Consider the following 21,339-nt stretch of genomic DNA (forward strand, 5'->3'; position numbering starts at 1 on the left):
GTTACATACGTAACCGAGACGATATGAAAAAACGTATCTGAATGCATTTTTAGAAAATATTTAGTTACATATTTTTGCATATTATGTCATCCTAAGCCTACTATTTTTGGCCAGGGACAAGACGTTGCCGCCCGACCAATGTTTACTGGGAAAATTTGGTAAAGGGCGGAATCGTATACTTCGCATCAAAAATGACTTTGGCTCATGAGTTATCTATGCAGCTAGACTTGTTAAACAATCACCTGTTTTATTCATTTTACATTTATGGGCAGGATTAGCGTAAATATCTTCTGCCATAGACACGAACATCTTTCATTTCATCAAGCTAAATACTATGTTAACTGATGGTCATCACGTTTTCAGGCCATTTCAAGTTTTATTTTGACTTGACACATAGCGTTCATATATCTAAGTGGGTGAGTTGTTTACTTAATATTTAATCAATAACACCATCATTTTCTTCATTCAGGCCGAGAGTTTTACAAGCGCAAGTTAGGTTACGTTCCATATAGACAAGTTTTCTTGTCACGATTATCAGTGTAACTTAAATTTGACATTCATACTGGGGCACAGCAGATTTATACTGAAAAGAGAGGTCTAAAAAAGTAAAAGGAGGTCTAGCGATGCCCCTGATATGAAACTAGACATGAGAAACTACCTCACTTTCATATGGATTGATTACATAATCAAATAATAAAGTAATATTAGACAATATTATTTTAATTCGTACATAAAAGTAGACACTTCAAGCTTTACATATTTCTCATGTCTATAGACATATTTCTAGAATTTATTGATTTTAGTCTTATGGTTTCTCTGTGAATTAGAAAAATTAAATGGGAATGTGCCGGCACACAACTGCATTCAATTTTTATCTTTAGACTATAAAATTAGATTTAAGATTGAATATTGATTTTTTTTTTTTTTTTTTTTTTTAATCTTAAGTGTACTGCATGTTTATCTATGTGTATATACCTCATCTAGCCGCACCTTACTTTGATTTAACCCATTAGTACACAGCCTAAATACATGCAATACCTTTCTAATTACATTCAAATTAGACAGGCATAAGCTACTTAAAGTGTATCAAGATTGTACTTTAGGGTAAGTAGCTGTGTAACAGATTCGATCTGTTACATATGTGTAACAGTAGCTGCCTGTTACATCTAAATAATTACAAACTGTAGTTACATGCTGTTCCATAACTTAGCTAAATGATAAGTACATTTTATTTTATGTAAGTACAATGCTAAGCATACTGATAATCACCTAATTAGGTAATTAGTGTGTAATACAACACCTTAAAATAAAATTTGATTACAGTAATGCGTTATACCCAACACTGTGCATGACACTCAGATTTGTTGGTCTCTGAGTTGTTGTTTTTATAAGTGCATTATAAATGACAAAACAACATTAGAAAAACACATTTGGGTGTACATTTATATTTTTTAGAACATCAATTTATATATGTTTTTCGATCTAAAATGAGCTCACTATGAATCCTTGAGAGCATGTGACTAATATGTGCTAATATCCAGTTTTCAGTATTCTCATTCAGCTGTATTTTGTCCTACGCAGCTGGGTTTGGTGTCTGTCCAAAATTTGTAGTAGTCCATAGTTAATGTATAATGTACATAGAGATGTACAAATGCTCTTTCGTAAGCCTTTGGCTGTTGGTGGTGCCAAATTTATTGAAATGAAACCTTGTTATGATGGATCAAGTTAGAGTTAGCTCAACGTGGTGTTAAGGAAGATGTTAGAAGTGGAAATATTTCTTGAATCCATTGTTAGATTGCTTTGATGAGAACTTAAGGGCTCCAGAATAGGACAAGCTATGTGTATAGCAACTCCAGCTATCAGGATCAGGACAGTACCCAACAGCGTAAGTCCCCTTCTGAGCACAAGCTGGTTAATAGAGAGCAAGGCTTTAGGATGGGTTTCTCCAAATTCACTTGCCATCGCTAGTTTATTCTGTTCTTGGGTGCTCACTTGGACATAGCCGACCACTTCAGGTCTATTACTTGTTAGCTGGGCCTAAAGAAGCATAGAGAATAGTTTCAATTACAGCACACACGTGATTGACTTGGTGATTCCCAAACTATTTTATCAGCCAAACCCCTTAGGCTTAAAATATTTATTTATACAGTCCATTCCTTGTTGTCCTCTCACATAACAATCTACAAAAATGTGTTTGTATATATGTGTTTAGAGCTTTTTGACTGTTTTCACTTGTAAATGGTGCTTGATCTGTGGATACTTTATTCAGACAAGACCTTTCCATCCTGGTCTCATAAAAATACATGCCTCTGTGCAACATTGTTTTTACGTGCCTTACTGCATATTTCACTAGAGTTTTAAAAAGAAATGTATACTGAGTAGAGCTAAAACACAGGTTCAATATGTGAATCCTGGCACGCTTTTATTACATTGATATAGATATGTATTGCTGCGTTTTTAATATGCTAAATATCCAGGGACTGATGCTAAAAGTTACTGTTCTACCATGTTGGAAATATGCCCTACACCAAATTCAACCCTAAACCTACCTGATAATGTTAACAAAAGCAAAAGTGATATAAAAAGGCATTTGTTGATGCAACCTGTAAGCTACTGAACAAACCTATTGTCTATTTTTTTTCTCACTTTCACACACAATCTTCTCTTTTAAATGCCAAAACCCTCATACTTTAAACATTCAAAATCCCCAAGCTTTAATTTTGGTAGCACACTGCTGAAATGCTATAAATCCACAAAAGTTTTGTGAATGTATAATTTAAATTGAATGTAGCATGTTATGTTTCCAATTTTATGAGACAGAGATCGCTACCAGAGAAGCTCTTAGACATTGAATTATTTTGATCACAAGCTGCTCGTGTGAACAGTGTTGCTTTGCTTTGAAACATCAATCAAATGAATCAAATCTCAGGCTTTTATTTGATAAAGTTTGTAATATAATTTAATTCATTTAATCATTCGATCAAATCACAATCCCTCTACAGTTCCTCCAAAAACACCAGTTAGGGAAACCCTGGATGCTTGGATTACTGAAGCACTTACTTTGTTTCCAGTTATGTCATCCCAAGGTTCAGGGATACTTGCTGAAGCTCCAGTATCTGGTGTTTGCTCTTCGTTGTCCTGCCCTTCAGAAACCAGCGTATCAAGGACTGACAGTCCTATTGATGGTGCCTTTTGAACACACACTACCTTTGCATGTTTGCCTGTACGTTTCTGAGCCTAAGGAAGGCATAAGTAAACATTATCATTTTTCGACAGCCTTACACAGTTTAGCCTGACCATGCAGGTTTGATTTGTCTTACCTGCTCTGTTACTTTCCTCCAGTTGAGCTTGAAGATCAGAGTGGTGAAGAAACAGGCCTGAATTATGACACAAAGTAAGATTCCAAGCCATAGACCTGAATGAGTGGGAAATGAAAATGTGACGTTGGATGTCTCTTTTGTTCAAAATATGTCTCTTTTGTTTACCAAAGCAATCTAAATTACATTAAAACAGTAATACTGTGAAATTGTATTACAGTTTAAAATATTTAGTTATTGTATCCCAATGTATTTTATAATATAGTTAATTTATTTGATGGCAAAGCTAAAATTACATCATTACTCCAGTTTTCTGTGTCACTTAATCCTTAAGAAATCAAGATTTGATGCTCAGATTTCTTAGTCAAATCAATGGTGAAAATTGATATTTAAAAATATTTTTGTTGACAAATTATTTAGCTATTCATTTAGTTATTTTTTATTTTTACAGTTCTTTGATGAATGGAGACATTCTTTTGAAAAATAGTACTTACTGTTACTTTTGATTACTTTAATGCATCCTTACTAAAAAAAAGTATTAACTTAACTTAATTTGGAGGGTGGAAACATTTATAATTAAATTGCAGGGAAAAACTGGGATGCACATGGATTTAAAGGTTTTGGTTGGCTTTTTTCCTCGTTTATTCACTTGGTTTCTTTGAAACAACTAAATATCTGATAAGTCAGGAAAGTAGGAATAAAGAGATGGTACCAAGTATCCTGAGTTTAGCCAGAAACATCAGTGATATTCCTACTGGTAATCCAATGCAGTAGTAACAGATCAAGTTGGACAGTGCTGCTATTTTCTGCTTCCCAGCTCCCAGAAGAATCCCTGAACACACACACTAAAACACAACACAAACTGGTCTGTTGTAGAGAATGCACTGTAAAGATCTCCGAGTAATCAGTGAATTACATAATTTCACAGAACCAGGTTTCATGACACAAGAAATACCTAGAAGACGCATTTTAACTGATAATGTCTTGCAACGTTATCACTCATAGATAAAATAATGATGAGAAGATAACATAATGCCAGTTACAGTATATGATCCTCAGCTTAATCACAAAGAACATCTGCATTAAAGATTGATAAATTTGTGCTGCCTTCCTTTGAATGCATACAGATTATAAAACAATTTAAACTTACCACGAGAGCATCAAAAAACTGCATGAAAATGTACAGGGTGAGAATTTCCGAGACAATTTTCACTATGCTCCTGTTAGATTAAATCAAGAAGTGAGAACTGCAAAACAACAAAAGAAAAGCTTCACTCTCATTGCTTTACTTAGCAGTGATTTATTTGTTCTCATGATTCTTTTATCTTATGAAGAAAATGATCATGATATCACTTCATTTATATTAATTCTAGTTTTAATGGAATAATGTGCAATATTTTATGAGAGAAACAAACATACTCATCAGAAGTGAAGATATATCCCACTTTTGACTTTAAGGAACCCAACACGATTCCCTGTAAAACAGCTAAGACTCCTGCAATGCAGTAAAGGTTTAAATGATCTTTCTTTTTGGATATTTATTGTAAGTTATATGCTAATTACTTAACTTGTTAGCATCTGGGTATTTCTGTATTCTACTGACCTGTGATCATGAGAGTCACTTTACTAGTGATCAGGGCCCTGTTTGTGTCTCCAGCTCCCAGTGCATTTCCCACACGAACACAAGCAGCTGCGTGCACACCTAATGGAAACTAAACATAAAATCTTATTAAAACATGCAAATATTGATGCTAAATTAATTTAGTTTTTAAACTACAAATAGAATTTAACAGAATAATTGGTTTCTAAAGCACATGTTGCTGACTATTGTTATAGGGTACCACATCAGACCACTAATATACCACATTAATATACAAGCATTAAACATTTATTGTAAGCCTAAATGTTACAAAAACATAAAGTCAGGCGGGTGAAGTCAGCAACCAGGAAAGTATTAAAGCACGTGTCATTCAGACCTTAAGCGCTTTCTGTGTCTCTGTCTGTGAGTTGTTTGTCTAAAAGAACGCTTGTTTAAGCCGTGTACATACCCCTGCCCTCGCTACACCACGAGCTTTGCGTGGCTTGCATGGGAACGATTGGGGGGTCTCACTGCTCCCGGAAAGCTCTTTTCGAGAAGGGAGTTTTCAAACGCGAGTTCGTGGGGCTCGCAGTGCGATCTGCATGATGAGGAGATGGAGACGGAGAGCTTATCTTCTTTCTTTCACACCAGATCATGAGCCGCCCCGAGAGTAAAAGTCGCGGTGAAAAAGATCATCCCACGGCTTCCTCTCGTGGCGCGGGTTTGACGCTCTGCCTCTTGTCCTCCGAGGGGGGCGGGGCTGAGAGTGTAGACGAGCCGCCCCAGTCAATCGATTACGAGGAGCTGTTGGAGGTGGTTACTCGTGCCGTAGCTAAATTATATATCGATTGGCTGGCAGAGAAACAAGCCGAGTCCTGACAGACTGGGGCTCAGGATTTCTGAGGCCAGGCCCCTCTGGGGAAAAACGGTTTCCACTGCAGTCCCCGGTGCCTGTTTCTCCCCAGTGCCCTCGGCGCTGCACCCAACCTCGCCCACAGGGCAACATCTCAAGGTTAGGGGGCGCACTACCCCTGAGGGGGTCCCATCAGCATTTTCTGGCTGCGAGCTTTCACAGACCCTCGAGCTATCATCTCTAATATCACCAGAGGCCAGCCTTGAGTGGCTGGTTCTCTTAGTATATCATTTAGCAGCATGGAAGCTACTGCCAAATGTGTCTCAATGGGTCCAGCAGACTGTAGAAAGAGGCTATTGAATCCAGTTAGAATTTAGTGCCTTCACTCTGGTGCATCCCGAGCAGGCTCTGGTGATGGAACAAGAAGTAGAAACTCTCTTGGAAGGATGCCATCGAGGTGGCCCCTCCTCATGAAATAGAGTCCGGGTTTTACAGCTGGTACCTCATAATTCCCAAGAAGGATGGAATGTCACAATAGATCTAAAAGACGCGTACTTCCACGTGTCTATCCTTCCTTCTCACAGGAAAATTCTGAGGTTTAGCTTTTGGGGGGCAAAGTGTACCAATATCGGGTTCTTCTTTTCGGCCTAGCACTTTCGCCCCAAACGTTTGAGAAAGTAGTGGACACAGCCCTAGCTCCGCTGCGACTTCAAGGTGTTCACGTTCTAAACTACATCGATGACTGGCTAATACTGGCTTAGTCGGAGAGCAAAGTGATCCAGCATTGAGATAGATCACATCAAATGTTTGGGGTTGAGATTGAACGCCAAGAAAAGTGTCCTTTCTCCAGCTCAGAGAACCACTTATCTAGGCGTGGTGTGAGATTCCACCACAATGCAGGCACGAATTATCCCTGCTTGGGTCGATTCGATTTTCAGCTTAGTCAAGACAGTCAAACCTGTTACTCACTGTAAAGCAGTTTCAAAGGCTGCTGGGTCTGATGGCAGCTGCATTCAACGTGATACTGTTCGGCCTGCTGTACAGTGGTGGCTCAAAACCAAGGAGTTTTCCCCAAGGAGAAATCCCTTTTGCATGATCAAGGTCTCCCGATGATGTGTGCAAGCCTTAGACATGTGGAAGAAACCTTGGTTTCTGAATCAGGGCCCAATGCTGGGAGCTCTTTGTCGCTGCAAGACGATAGCAACAGATGCATGCCTCACCAGTTGGGGAACGGTCATGAGTGGTCGCTCAGCCCGTGGTCTGTGGACCGGCCGCCATCTCACGTGGCACATCAACTGCCTGGAGATGCTGGGCGTGTTTGTAGTTTTGAAGCACTTTCACCCAGACCTCAGAGATCATCATGTGTTGATGCACACCAACAACACAGTGGTGGTCTCTTACATGAACCACCAAGCGTTCACTGCCACTATACAAACTGGCACACAAGATCCTCCTGTAGGGCCAGCTGACAGCAAGGTATATCCCTGGTCACCCAAATGTAGAAGCAGACATTCTGTCAAGGCAGAGGCTGATGCCAGGGGAATGGATGCTTCACCCTGAGGTGATGAAGCAGATATGGAGAACTTTTTATCCGGCAGAGGTGGACCTCTTCGCGAGTCAGGTGAATGCACAATGTCCCCTCTGGTTCTCTCTAGCTTCTCCAGCTCCCCTGGGACTGTACACTATGGTACAGACCTGGCCGAGGCTTCGTCTGTATGCATTTCCCCCAATCGCTCTGCTTCGGGGTGTTCTGATGAGAGTGCACAGAGTACGGTACGGTGTTCACCTACTGTTGGTTCTGGCCGAGCCAAGTGTGGTTCTCGGACCTGATAGATCTCCTAGAAGGCCCCCCATGAGTAATTCCTGTCAGGAAGGATCTCCTCTCACAGCCGGGTTGGTACAGTTCTTGAGTTTCTGCAGGCTAGGTTCTTTGCAGGGTTATCATACTCATTGTTCCTACGCTCTGAGCAGACCCCCTTTCGAGCCCATAGAACAGATTTCTAAGGAGAGTAGGAGACCTTAAGGCCTTTCAGTAGCCCCTCCTTATCTTGACTTTGCGCCCGGCCTGGCGAAAGCGTTTCTGTACCCTCAAACGGGTTACACAGCAAAGGTCCCTACTACCACCGCACCACGGCCTATCGTACTACAGGCAATTCATCCTCCTCCCTGTCGGGAGCCTAACCAGGAAAAGCTGAACCATGTGTGTCCTGTGTGAGCACTGGACATGTACGTTCACAAGGCAGCCTTGTGGAGAAGGTCGGACCAATTGCTTGTGTGCGTTGGTCCACCTAAGAGAGGTCAGCCTGCTTTTAGGTTGACTATCAGTCGGTGGATTGTCGACTTGTTATGAGTTCTCTGGTCTCCCCTTGCCAATGGGAGTCAGGGCTCACTCCACAAGGGATATGGTGGCCTCAAAGACCTATTTGGCAGGTGTCTCAGTTTTGGACATATGCAACGCTGCGGTGGTCCACCCGCTCTACCTTTGTCCGGTTCTATGGCCTAGACATCGGTATGACCCCAGGAACATCAGTCTTCTCGCCCTAGTCGTGTATTAGGTTAAGAGGCTATATATATAGCAATAGCATATTAAACTAGTTTACTAAGTTTCTTATTGTGAGTGTAATGTTAAATAACACTGTCTTACCATGTAAGTAATGGACCCCAACTCCAAAAACACATGTTGTGCAGCAAGATCAACCTCCCCCAGCATTCCTGCCAACCGTCCATATCCATACATTAAATATGGAAATGTTTGAATCTTCAAATTATACACAATCTTCTATACAGTCTTCTGATGTCTGATTTATAGTTATATACACATTATAGTTTTATACATTTTTGTTAACACATTTTAGTATTATATGTAAAATTGTGGTGCACATTTTTTTTTTTTGTGAAATTCTTACATATTTTAATAAGTAAATGGAAGAATAGCTTTCATATTGTTAGAAATATTTTAGAATGGACACTTACTGGATTGATACATTTTAGGTTTACTTTAATTTTTTATTTTTTTGGTCATGTAAATAAAAGCAGCTGCACTGATTATTTGGGGTCTCTCAATAAAACGTCTCGGTTACGTATGTAACCCTCGTTCCCTGAAAAAGGGAACGGAGACGTCACGTCGGATGACCGACGAATTGGGATCTCGCTTCGAGAGACCAATCTACTTCGAGTGTATCTAAACAAGCCAATTGAAGATTGGCATGTGCTAATCGCATCCAGCTGCCGCTGATCACAGCGCGTGTATAAATAAGCAGCGGGTGCAGCGCATATTTAGGTTTTCGCTGAGGAGCCGAGCTAGTGACCCGGCCCCTTCAGCAGAGGTGCAGCACCGTGGCGACGGGACGTGACGTCTCCGTTCCCTTCTTCAGGGAACGAGGGTTACATATACGTAACCGAGACGTTCCCTTTCAGTCGGTCACTCCGAGTCACGTCGGATGACCGACGAATTGGGATCTCTACCAAAACGCCATGGACGCTGCCTCTTCCAGTGTCCTGTGGGAGCCCACAAGCCCCCTCAGTCTATCGGCGTAGGCCGGGGCTCAACCACAAGAAGCCAGCTACTTTTGTAACACTACCCATTCGTAAGACTGGCACACTGGGAAACGTCCCACGTTCTAGTGAACAGGGACGTGCGGAAGTCCAGCCTTCCCGTAGGAGGTCTCGGAACGAATACGCATATGGACAGTATTTCAGTTTGCATATGGAAAATTGGAGGTAATTGAACCCTCTTAGATGGGCAGAAGGTCTGCCGGGGAAACACGGGGCTCTAAGGCTATGCCGTGGAAATACACACATAAAGTCCTCTTGGGGTACTTTACATGGCTCCCAGCCCTCACCGGTTCTCACGGATTCATCGAGAGGGCCTGGCGCCGGATGCTCCGCAACATCTGGCTGCCGAGGGGAATGGAGGAGCTCGACAGGGTCTACTGTATGAACGCTCTGGAGCGGTCAACAAGCCAACCCGAAACCGGGCCTCTCAGTGCTTCTACCCGTTTGAGGTGAGAACACAGGAGGATACCGGTTCCACACGTAGGCTATAGAATCTAGCAATCGTGTTGGGGGTCGCCCAGCCCGCAGCTCTACAAATCTGTCAGCGAGGTGCCACAGGCCACCGCCCAGGACGATGCAACACTTGCTGAGTGTACCCGCAACCTGAGGGGGGGGCAGGGCATACCCTGTGCTTGGTAGGCTAGGGTAATGGCGTCCACTATCCAGTGAGCCATCCTCTGCTTGGAGGCGGCACTCCCCTTCTGCCGGCCTCTGTGACGAACGAGAGCTGGACTGAGGTCCTGAAGCTTTGTGTCCGGTCAACGTAGCATCTTAGTGCTCGGACGGGACAAGCAACGTCAGGGCTGGGTCTGCCTCCTCCAGGGGCAGCGCTTGAAGGTTCACCACCTGGTCTCTGAAGAGGGTAGTGGGAACCTTGGGCACGTAGCCGGGCCGTGGCCTCAGTGTTACCTGGGAATCCGCGAGCCCAACTTTAGGCACAAATCGTCGACCGAAAAAGCCTGCAGGTCCCCTACCCTCTTGATGGAGGCCAATGCGAGCAGGAGCAACGTCTTCATAGATAAAAGAACTTTAGCACAACTGCTGGCAAGGGTTCAACGGAGCCTACTGCAGTGCTGTCAGCACTACAGACAGGTCCCAAGAGGGTACTGTTGGGAGCCGTGGAGGATTCAACCTCCTGGCTTCCCTCAGGAACCTGATAATCCGGCCATGCTTACCCACAGACCTCCAATCTATGGGGTCATGATTTGCAGCGATTGCAGCCACGTAGACTTTAAGGGTGGAGGGAGACAGCCTTCGCTCCAACCCTTGCTGCAAGAAGATAAGCACGACTGATAGGGCAATTCCGGGGGTCTTCACCCTGAGAAGAACACCACTCGACGAACAGGCTCTACTTCAAGGCATAGGCCTGTCTCGTGGACGGCACTCTAGCCAAAGAAATGGTGTCAACTACCCCTTGAGGTACGTCACCTAGAGCCTCCGCATCCCATCCAGGAACCAGACATGGAGTTTCCAGAGGTCTGGACGCGGGTGCCAAGGGGTGCCCCGTCTCTGAGTCAGAAGATCCTTCCTCAGAGGGATCGGCCAAGGAGGGGCTGTCGTGAGGAGCACAAGTTCTGGGAACCAAGTCTTCACCAGTAGGGTGCTACTAGCAAGACCTGCTCCTTGTCCTCCCTGGCCTTGCACAGTGTCTGTGCCAGAAGGCTCACTGGGGAAATACATACTTGCAAAGGCCCCGCAGCCAGCTGTGTGCCAGTGGGCAATGGGAAGTCTCTGGAGAGGCAAACAGGTCTACCTGAGTGGCTCGGAAACGTTCCCAAATCAGCTGAACCGCCCGGGGATGGAGTCTCCATTCTCTGGGTAGTGCAGCTCGCGACAGCTCGTCGGCTGCCTGGTTGCACACTCCTGGAATGTGAATGGCGAGAAGCGACCTCAGAACTTCCGACTCCATAGGAGGAGGAGGTGGTGGGCTAGTTGCGACATACGACGGGAGCGTAGACCACCTTGTTGGTTGATGTACGCAACGGTCAGTATGTTGTCTGTGCGGACTAGTACATGCTGGCCTCGAAGACAGTTTTTGAGACTGCCTAGGGCGAGATGTACTGCCAGCAACTTTAGGCAGTTGATGTGCCATTGCAGTTGAGGGCCCGTCCAAACCCCTGACACTGCATGCCCGTTGTACGTGGCCCCTCAGCCGGTGGTGGAGGCATCCGTGAACCACAGCATACCTGGAGACCTGGACACTCCGGCCCGAAGGAACGAGGTCTGACCACGGGGTGAAGGTTTGGCGGCAGGCCGGTGTTATTTGAACCCGGTGAGTGCCACTTTGCCACGCCTACCTCGGGACTCGATCGTGTAGCCAATGTTGAAGCGGTCTCATATGGAGTAGTCCCAGCGGCATCACTGTGGCCGCGGCTGCCATATGCCCCAGGAGCCTCTGAAAATATTTCAGTGGGACCGCCGTCCTGCTCTTGAACATATTCAAGCAGTTCAACACCGAATTGGCACGCTCCTCTGTGAGGTGTGCCATCTGATCGATCGAATCCAGCTCCATCCCAAGAAAAGAGATCCTCTGCGTTGGACAGAGTTTGCTCTTCTCCTGGTTGACCTGAACCCCAACTGGCTGAGGTGCTGTAGCACCAGATCCCTGTTCGCACAACTGAGCCCGGGACTGAGCTAGAATGAGCCAGTCATCCAGTTGGTTGAGAATGTGAATGCCTTACTCTCTCAGTGGAGCAAGGGCTGCCTCCGCGACTTGCATGAAGACGCGTGGCGACAGGGAGAGCCCGAAGGGTAGGACTGATATGCTCGACCTTCGAACGCGAACCTCAGGAATGGCCTGTGGCGCGGAAGAATCGACACATGAAAGTACGTGTCCTTCAGGTCGATCGCTGCAACCAATCCTGGGGATGGACGCACTGAATAGGCGTTTCTGTGTCAACATCCTGAACGGGAGTGCTCGATTCAGGACTCGCAGATCCAAGATTGGTCGTAACCCACCGCCTTTCTTGGGCACTATGAAGTATGGGCTGTAAGCCCCGACCTCATATCGGCTGGAGGAACCGGCTTTATCGTGCCTTCACTAGAAGGACAGCAATCTCCGCCCACAAGACAGGGGCACACGCATTGTTCACTGACATTAGCGGATCCCACTGAACTTGGGGGGATGCCGGACGAACTGAATCATATAGCCGAGTCGAAGGGTTCGCAGGAGCCACCGGGATAGCCTGGGAAGATTCAACCAGGCTTCCAGAGACCGAACTAGCGGCTCGAGCGGAACCACCGACGTGCAGGCGATGGGGCAGCGAGGGGGAGTGCAGGGACCCGGGCGTCTCGTGGCCGGTCCGAAGCGGGGTCTGAGTGTGTTGGTTCGTCCTCCCAGTCTTCCCACTGCTGCATATTAGCCCAGAGACAGAGGAAACCGCCCTTGTCGAGGTTTTAGGTAGCGGCAACATTCTCTGCCCGGCAGAGCGGCTCCCTCCATCCCCGGATCTGAGGGCCTCTTGCACCTGCGCTTTCCTCCAGGTTTGGCAGGAGCCTGGACAGGCTGGGTGGCTGCCCTGCTGCCAGCTCCACGGTGCTGCCTAGATGGGGGCTGCTGCGTTGGCTGCACGGGAGCGGGGGCGGCAGCAAGGGACACCCTCGGCGACGAGCTGGCTGAGGCGGGCCGTCGGCGGCTGGGTGAAGGCAGCAGCTGCACGCCAAGGCAGGATGTTTCTTACCTCAGTCTGCTTCTGGGCAGCGGAGAACTGCTGGGCAAAGTTCTCCACTGCGTCGCCGAAGAGGCCGGTCTGGGACATGGGGGGGATTCAAGGAACGTGTCTTGTCTTCCTCGCGCATGTCACCAGACACAGCCACAGATGGCGTTTCTGGACCACCGTAGTGGCCATCGCATAACCCAGAGACCGCGTTGTGACCTTCATCGCTCGTGGCGCGAGGTCCATCACGATACAGAGTTCTTTCAGAACTTCCGGGTCATGACCACCCCTGTGCAGATCCTTCAGTGCCTTGGCCTGATGAACCTGCAACAACGCCAAAGCGTGTACTGCAGACGCAGCTTGTCCACAGGCCGCACAAGGCACTGCCGCTCAGAGCCGACGAGTACCTGCAGGCCCGGAGGGGCACAGGATCACCGCACTAAGCGGAAACGGCATTGGGACACAGCTGCATCCCAACTGACCGCTCCACTGGGGGGGCGATCACTGTAACTCCCTGGCTGTGCCGCTGTCAAGGGTGGTGAAGGAGGAGGAGCCACTGGGCAGTTTCTGGCAGTGAAAGGTACTTTCCACATCCCAGTAAGCTCCTCATGCACTTCCGGGAAGAAAGGTACCAGGGTGGGGCCCTGAGAACCAGCGCGAGCCACCCTTAAATACCAATCGTCCAGCCTCGAGGCCCGGGAAGCAGTGGAGGTTTCCACTTGATCCCGATCACCTCGGCGGCCTGGGCAAGCATAGCCACCATTTCTAGATCTGTATCCAGTACATTCAACGCCTGGTAGATGCAGAGCAACCGGATCTTCACTTCCAGAAATATCTGGCTCACCTTCCGATGCAGCGATTGACTTCTGATCATCAGGGGGAGCCCAAGAGGGTACAGCTGATACCCCACGTGAGGGTCCAGACTGCCCCTTTTGCAGCCCCACTGGTTGCAGAGTTTAAGCTTTGTGTCACAACGAAATGGAGCCCACCTGTCTGCAGCCAGGATGAGAACCAAGTCGAGCAAACACAAGCCCCGCCTCCTTTTTTCAAGGCGACAGAGCCCGCCCATCACTCCGAGATGACCATCTCCCCGCGAGGAAATGATTCATCCACAACCGCCACCTCAGCGTGCAAAGCCCAGGCACACGAGGCAACGATTGTGACCATCACCTAACACCAGGTAACAACCGCATCCAGAAACACACGGGTGTACGTCGTCTGTAGCAAGACCCACGCTGTCTTCCAAGACGCGTCGAGTTTGCCAGACGTAACGTCGTCTTTAAAAAGACGCACCCGCGAATGTTCTTTTAGTGCTGAGGCAACAGGGGATAGCCGTTTTGCACACAAACAGGGGGGTAGTGCAGCCTGATTGTGGCAATCCACTCGACGCAGGAAAACGACCTCCGCTGAAACGCCGTACTCCAACACTCCTAGATCGTCTTTGGAGCGGAACAGTCACGCTCGGCTCCGAAGCGAAAAGCTAAATATGCGCTGCACCCGCTGCTTATTTATACACGCGCTGTGATCAGCGGCAGCTGGATGCGATTAGCGCATGCCAATCTTCAATTGGCTTGTTTAGATACACTCGAAGTAGATTGGTCTCTCGAAGCGAGATCCCAATTCGTCGGTCGTCCGACGTGACTCGGAGTGACCGACTGAAAGGGAACTGAGGTGTCTTTTCCACTACGATTATGAGCTCTGTATTCTCCCATCAGACATGGACTTTTATAGCCTGACATATTCAATCAAATAGTCAATCAATAATTTAGCCCTACAATTTTAAATCATACTTGTTTTTTCTGAATATTACAGTTAATCAGAAATACAAGACAAAACAGATGTGTGAAACCCCTACATCTACACACCTGCAAGGAAACCTCCAATCTCATAGACCCACCACTCAAAACAGAGCATGAGAGTGCTGGGAATAGCCAGTTTCATGTAAGAGCCCCACTCTTGCAGTGCTGCAGTAGACCAACCTGTAGAGGGAGACAAAGACAAACACACACATTCTTTTAATCCCATCAGTCATTTTTATACAGTATACATATATCTTTCTATTATTGACAACTATGCTGAATAATTATGAAAACAGCCTCATGTTATTTTCTTTCACAGTAAAAATGCCAACTGGTGTCCATGATGGGTAGGAATTCATAGTGATACATAAAATTACTGACTGTCTTTCTGTTGTTTGCAGCTAGTAAATGTTTTACATTGATTGTTTGATTATGAGGCACTATTAACCTGTGGAGATGATTTAACCCAGGCAAATTGATTTACTTAAGGCCATGATATCTCTGGGCATAATATGATTCAGACTGTGCCTATTATTTATTCACCAAGTAATATCTTGTCATTATTTGGGATGTTTACATCATCACATCAGTAGGTGGTGACTAATGTGTGGTATTTTACATAAAAAACATATTGAGAGTTGTTTACTACAGACAACTTTTAGATGGCGACCTGAACTGTTGTGTTGTTTTGAGATCTGGGAGGTTTTGAGAAGTTTGCAGCATCTGGTCGAATTGTAACCTCCATTATTAATGTAGGGAGACAGAATGAGCTACTTTTACTTTCAATAGATTGATTATATGGATAAATAAGACCAGTGCATGTATGAAATTTGCAAAATGCCAAAGAATAGAGACCGAAAGTTGCACCCCTTGCTTTTTGATTTGTTACCAAATACTTCAACAGGTTGTTCTCTTTCAAAAAAACCTATCAAGAAGATGACCTTAAACATTAAAGTTTAAAGTTAGACAGTCAGCTATTCAGTTTTTTTGTATTACAAGTATTAATGTTTAGTTGGCATAAATTTTTTTAAATTGAACTTTATGTTGAATCTTTCTAGTTTTTATTTTGGTAAGTTTCATATCCATAAAAAAATAATTCTAAACTTTGTTTAAAGGTTTCTATGATTGATGTACAGGCATACATGAATTCCCCCAGTATATTGTATATCTAAAAAAATATAAAGATTATATTGTTTTTGATAAAAGGCTGAGTTTAATTGAAAAGTGATGTCATTATGTTGTTTTAGGTATTATTGTCATATTATTGTCTGTCTTTATTTGTAATCTTATTAAAATATATTTGTAACATAGATTGTAAGCTGCTTCAGGCATGTAGATGCAGCCGCCATATTAGAGCAGTGTATTTGACGTCATTCTCCATACTGTAGGTTCACACAGAACTGTTGAGCCCTTCTCTGCAGGATTTTTGCATCTTTCAGTGATTACAATGGTGAATGAGGTCAAGTCAGACCACTGTAATATGGTGGACGGCTTACGTACTGCGGCCCATAGAAACAGCCTCTAATGAGCCATTTAGTTAAAAAAACAACAGCCAATCAGGATCAGCTTGAAAAAGCACAAGCAACATAGCTTTCAGTAAATTATATTGATAGTTTAGTTAACTATAAAGATGACAATAACACTCATTAAAGATGACAATAACACAATTATTCAGTTAAATAAAACTACAAACTGCAGTTATGTCATCTGCTTCTTTAAATGCCAAGATTAAAAAAAGCATTGATTCTAAATTGTCTGTCAATTTATTTATTTAATCATTCCTCCGCTGAGCTGGTAAATTGAAATTGATTTGAATAATATAATTTCCCTGTGTCGATATTGTTATAATTGTAGTGAGGATGGTAGTATTAGTTTTTAGCCTTTAGTCTGAAATCAACTTTAATTCCAGTATCAGTGCTACTGTGGGTCTAATTTTACCATTGTATTTAAATATATTAGATGAGTGTCACGCCATCACTTCCCACGCCTACCGATCCTGTCACCTGGACACGTTCACAGTCACCAGAATACTGATCACCCGCACCTGCTGTCACTCACCAGCACTGGCTTAAAACAGACGCTCACCATTCAGTCTATGATCTTGAGATTACACACTTGATGTTCTGGTTCCTGATTCGCCTGCCTGCCTTTCTCCACTAACCTGCCTGCCTAAGTTACAACTCGTGTTGGAAACAATCAGATAAGGAATGAACTTTTGAGTTTCTGATTTGAACTTTGCTTACCAAAGACACCGTTACCTTTTTTTCATGTTTGTTTATGGTGCGGAACAGCCGGAGAATGTGAATCATTAAAATTCTCATCTTTTGTTTGAACTACGTTTCTGTTTCATTTACCAGAACGTAACAATAAGTGATATTGGTGGTCATCTGAATTGTAGGTCCTCTAATATTGTTGCAGTGGTAACATCTCTTTACTCACAGCAACAAAAAAAATCATCACTTTCGATGGGAACATGCCTTTAGGGTATAATAATTTCATTTGGCTTAAAGTAAAAATTGTCAGTGACCCCATAATGACAAAAACAAGTTTTTCTGTGTGTGCAGCTTTCCATATATTGCTCACCACTCCATGTGTTCACATGTAGCTTTTTCCAGCGTATGTAAGCAAACAGCAAGAGGCAGATGGAGATTTGTGAGATACTGTTGGCTGCAGCAGAGCCCCTGCAGAGACATAAGCACCTGATTGTACTAAAGATCATTTATTTCCTGAGTTATGTCCATCAATAATTTCTAGTGCATGTATTGATCAAATATCAAACATACATGACTCCCAGTTTCATTGAGTGAAGGAGGATGTAGTTTGTTGCTACATTTAAAATGTTGGCAGCAACTGCTGTGTACATCTGTGGCAGGATGATGCCCTGAAACATGACAATACGTATCTATATTATATATGTACATATCTTTTGTCCAGTGCAACATATTGGGCTTACTGAAAGGTAGTACCTGGTTTTGCAGATAAGACACCTGCAACTGGTGCAGAAACATGGCCTAGGAAATTGAAGTATGAACAGTGAAAGACATTGGTTCTGTCAGCAGTAGGAAAGCTTATGACAGCTGTGTGGTTAGGCTTTTTAAGTTAAATTCTTGAACATAATAAACAGTTAGAAAGATTTGTCCTGAAGATAAAATTGTCCTGAAGAGTGTGCAGCACAAGTGTGGGAAACATCTGAAATGATACTCTAGAAAACATGGCCAACACAAAGATAAAAGCCCAACCACTGAATGGTTTTGTAAAAACATATTGTTATACTTACAGGAACAGCAGGAAGGAAAGCCATAACATACAGCTGTGCAATCCTAAAAAAGGAGCATAACAGTCTTTGAACAGCATGATAACCAAAAAACAGGACACTTGGTGCTCTCCATAAATAGGATAGAATTACTTTTTTTAAGCATTAAAGGCACAAAATAATTCGTTTTTTATGAGACCAATTAGATATCCCTTGTGGGAAAAATAATAATTTAATAATAATAATTAATAATAATTATTAATAATAATAATTTCTGGCTCAACGTGAAAACTGATAATCCAGCTAATATTCCACTTTTCAATTATAAAATCTCATAGGTCATATGTTGTTTTTACTACAACAAAGATGATCAAAAGAAGAAAAAATAAGATGTTACTCTGGTAAAAAATACCATACTGAATGTTCTGGTCTAATAATCTAGTCCTAGATCAGTCTGACCTGGCCACCTCTGGGTCTTGCTTCAGGGTGAGTAGTATTGACTCAGCGTTGATTAGAATGGCCCAGCATGGCAGGCAGAAGAGTAAGAGGATGAGAATGCTTCGCTGGAGAATCTCCCCCACGCGCTTCAGGTTCTTACTACCAAATGTCTAGACATTAACAACAGATAATTAGTTAATAATATAGATTAACTTAACGTCAAAAAAACTGTAGATGTGTTAAATTATGTTTGATTCACCCTAAATAAAAAACCATCAGATTGGATGCGTTGTTTTTTTTTCAAATCAGATTTAAAGAAATGTAGCATTACAAAATTTGCTCACAAATGGATCATCGGCAGTCAGTAATTAATGATGTTACATCAGCTACCATAACACACAGATATAAGTACCACAGTAGTATTAAGTTGGTTGAGATTTGAATAGTGGGAGATGAGAAATGCTAAAGAAATAATTAGTTTGATCTGCACTGCACAACCTGCCAATGCCAGACATACAACCACCTAAAAATTGGGTTTCAGGGCAATTATAGAAACAATAGGTTATTAAGCTTGTCTATTACTTCAACTATGATCATTTAAGACTACCTGAGAGACAAGCGTGTCACATGTGAGGGCCAAGCCGCATCCTGTAGCTGTTGTGGTCACATTAACTGTCTGAGGGAAACAAATGATAATTTAGCAGTGCAATTACCCAAAAACTGTATCGTTATCTCTCACTGGTTCCTTCTTGGAGGTACAGATATTAGATTTTCAAATGGATCAAATTCCAAAGCACGCCTTGAAATAGGACATAGTCTTGGTGTCCAAAAAACAAATATGACAAGATTCTGAGGCTTTTTTTCAGTGAAGCATATGAGTCATTAGCATCAGAAGCATTTAATTATAATAATTTAATAATTTATTATAATAAATATAAAAATTTTATTATGATAATATATTTTACGTTCAGAGAGATGCAATAACTAAAAGTAAACTAAAAGAAAAGAAAAACAGAAAAACTATATTTGTACTGAATTTACTGAATTCTGGACAATTATGATACTAATGTACAATCCTTCAAAGTAGCATTGTGCATTTTTATATCTCCTTTTAACAATTACAATAAAAGTCTATTCTGTTATTCTATCCTATTATTTGAAAGTGCTTCCCTATTGGTAATCTGTTGTATTTCTTTTGGTACAGTTTTTGCTATTTTTTTTTCTGACAGCTCCATTAGATGGAGGATTACCGCAGAGGCCAGGGCGTATCCAGCCAGTTCAGCATTTCCTAAGTGACCACAGAATATTGTGATGACGAATGGCAATAGGAAGTTTAGGATCCTGGAGATGAGCTGTGAGAGATGAACATTTAGATATTAACAGGACACACACACACACACACACACATATATATATATATATATATATATATATATATATATATATATATATATATATATATATATTCAAATATGGGGAAAAATGATTCAACATTTTAAATAAATAGGAAAAATGAATCTATTTATTGTGTAGGTATATGATTTATATGTGAGTATTTATTTGTTTGTTTTATTTTATTTATTTGGTAAAATTTCCCAAAAGGTTCATTGTTTAACATTAGTTAAATAATAACAACATTAATAAACGTGAATTAAGGAGGAACAATGCTTCTGTGGCATTAATATTAAATGGAGGGACAGAGCACAGGAATTACATTTGACACTCAGATAAGCACTCTTCACAACTATAAGACAGGAGACATCTTTTAAATTCTCCTCAGTTATAAAATAACTATACTAACTTCAACGCTAACTTAACTTACAGGCATAGGTCAATACCAAACACAAACATGCACCCCTGAATCAGTCTCAGCTGGCAAAACCTTTGTATTTAAAGTTTAAAGTGAGTTGCAGCAGTTTTGGAGTACATGAGATAGACATGGAACAAAGAGAGGACTCACCAGGGGCCCGGATAAGCGCAGGACATGGTATAACTCCTCTCTGTAGGCCAGGGGAACCCAGCGATGTACACAGCTACAGCGGAAGAGTTTAGAACTAGGTGCTGTTGCCTCGGTGATTTGTTCATGGCTTGCCAGGGGCCCACAAGCTTCAGGCATCCCAGCTTTATCCATTCACCCGTTGAGTACAACAAAATAAGAGAAAAGGATGAAGACAGAGCAGGACAGAGAAAACAATAGGAGCAATATAGGAATGAGATAGCTTCTCTCCAGGAGTGTTTTTTCTAAAAATGTTGTTATCAGTCCATGGAGGCAGAAACAATCAAATCAAATAGTGCTGAGACACTGATTAAGTAACCTGCTGCCTTCAGTAACTGTGCCCAAGAGAGGCAGGTCACAAGCAAGCTCTTTATAATTCCCTGTATGCAGTACAGCAGCTCTGAGGGGGCTGTAAGGGGCGGGTTAACCTTTCATACTCAGCGGTAATCTTATCAGGAATGCCTGTGTAAATAACAGATTGCTTTGAGGAACCCATGCTAGAACATTGCTTTTCTTAATGAAGCATAATGAGTAGGAAATGCTTTACTTTGGGAAGGTTGATCTGTAAAGAGGCCTTTAACCTGTAAACTTGGAATTAAGTAAAGTATATAATTGCTAAAAACACATCTAGACCATTTTCACAAGCATGTGTCCCTGGACCATAAAAAAAATAATATGCATTGCTAGAAACTTCATTTAGACAATTTTAAAGCTGATTTATTTTTAGTATATTGATGTTTTTGCACCCTCAGATTTCAGATATTGTGTCTCGAATAAATAATGTACTATGTAACAAACCATACATCAGCTTTGTTTATTTAGCTTATTTTTTTGGCAAACTGACTTAAATCATTCAGACCACCTAGTACTACTATTTGTAATATACTGGCACA

The 21,339-nt window shown here is 43.0% G+C and overlaps 1 protein-coding gene across 1 annotated transcript; it reads right to left on the minus strand.

Annotated features, from left to right (window-relative positions):
- Positions 1–757: 757 nt before the first annotated feature.
- On the minus strand, positions 758–21,113 carry slc47a1 (solute carrier family 47 member 1). Its single transcript, XM_043221717.1, has 17 exons — positions 20,411–21,113; positions 19,701–19,802; positions 19,058–19,126; positions 18,472–18,620; positions 18,037–18,079; positions 17,726–17,770; positions 17,543–17,640; positions 17,343–17,440; positions 14,826–14,939; positions 8,394–8,461; positions 4,921–5,029; positions 4,737–4,812; positions 4,468–4,537; positions 4,030–4,162; positions 3,321–3,415; positions 3,061–3,237; positions 758–2,037 (listed from the first exon to the last, which is right to left on the minus strand). Exons 1-17 carry the CDS (start codon positions 20,579–20,581, stop codon positions 1,732–1,734), a joined length of 1,923 nt encoding a protein of 640 aa, XP_043077652.1. The 5' UTR covers positions 20,582–21,113; the 3' UTR covers positions 758–1,731.
- Between the last annotated feature and the right edge of the window lie 226 nt (positions 21,114–21,339).

Source organism: Puntigrus tetrazona, chromosome 21, assembly GCF_018831695.1.
Source record: "Puntigrus tetrazona isolate hp1 chromosome 21, ASM1883169v1, whole genome shotgun sequence".
In the NCBI taxonomy this organism is placed as follows: domain Eukaryota; kingdom Metazoa; phylum Chordata; class Actinopteri; order Cypriniformes; family Cyprinidae; genus Puntigrus; species Puntigrus tetrazona.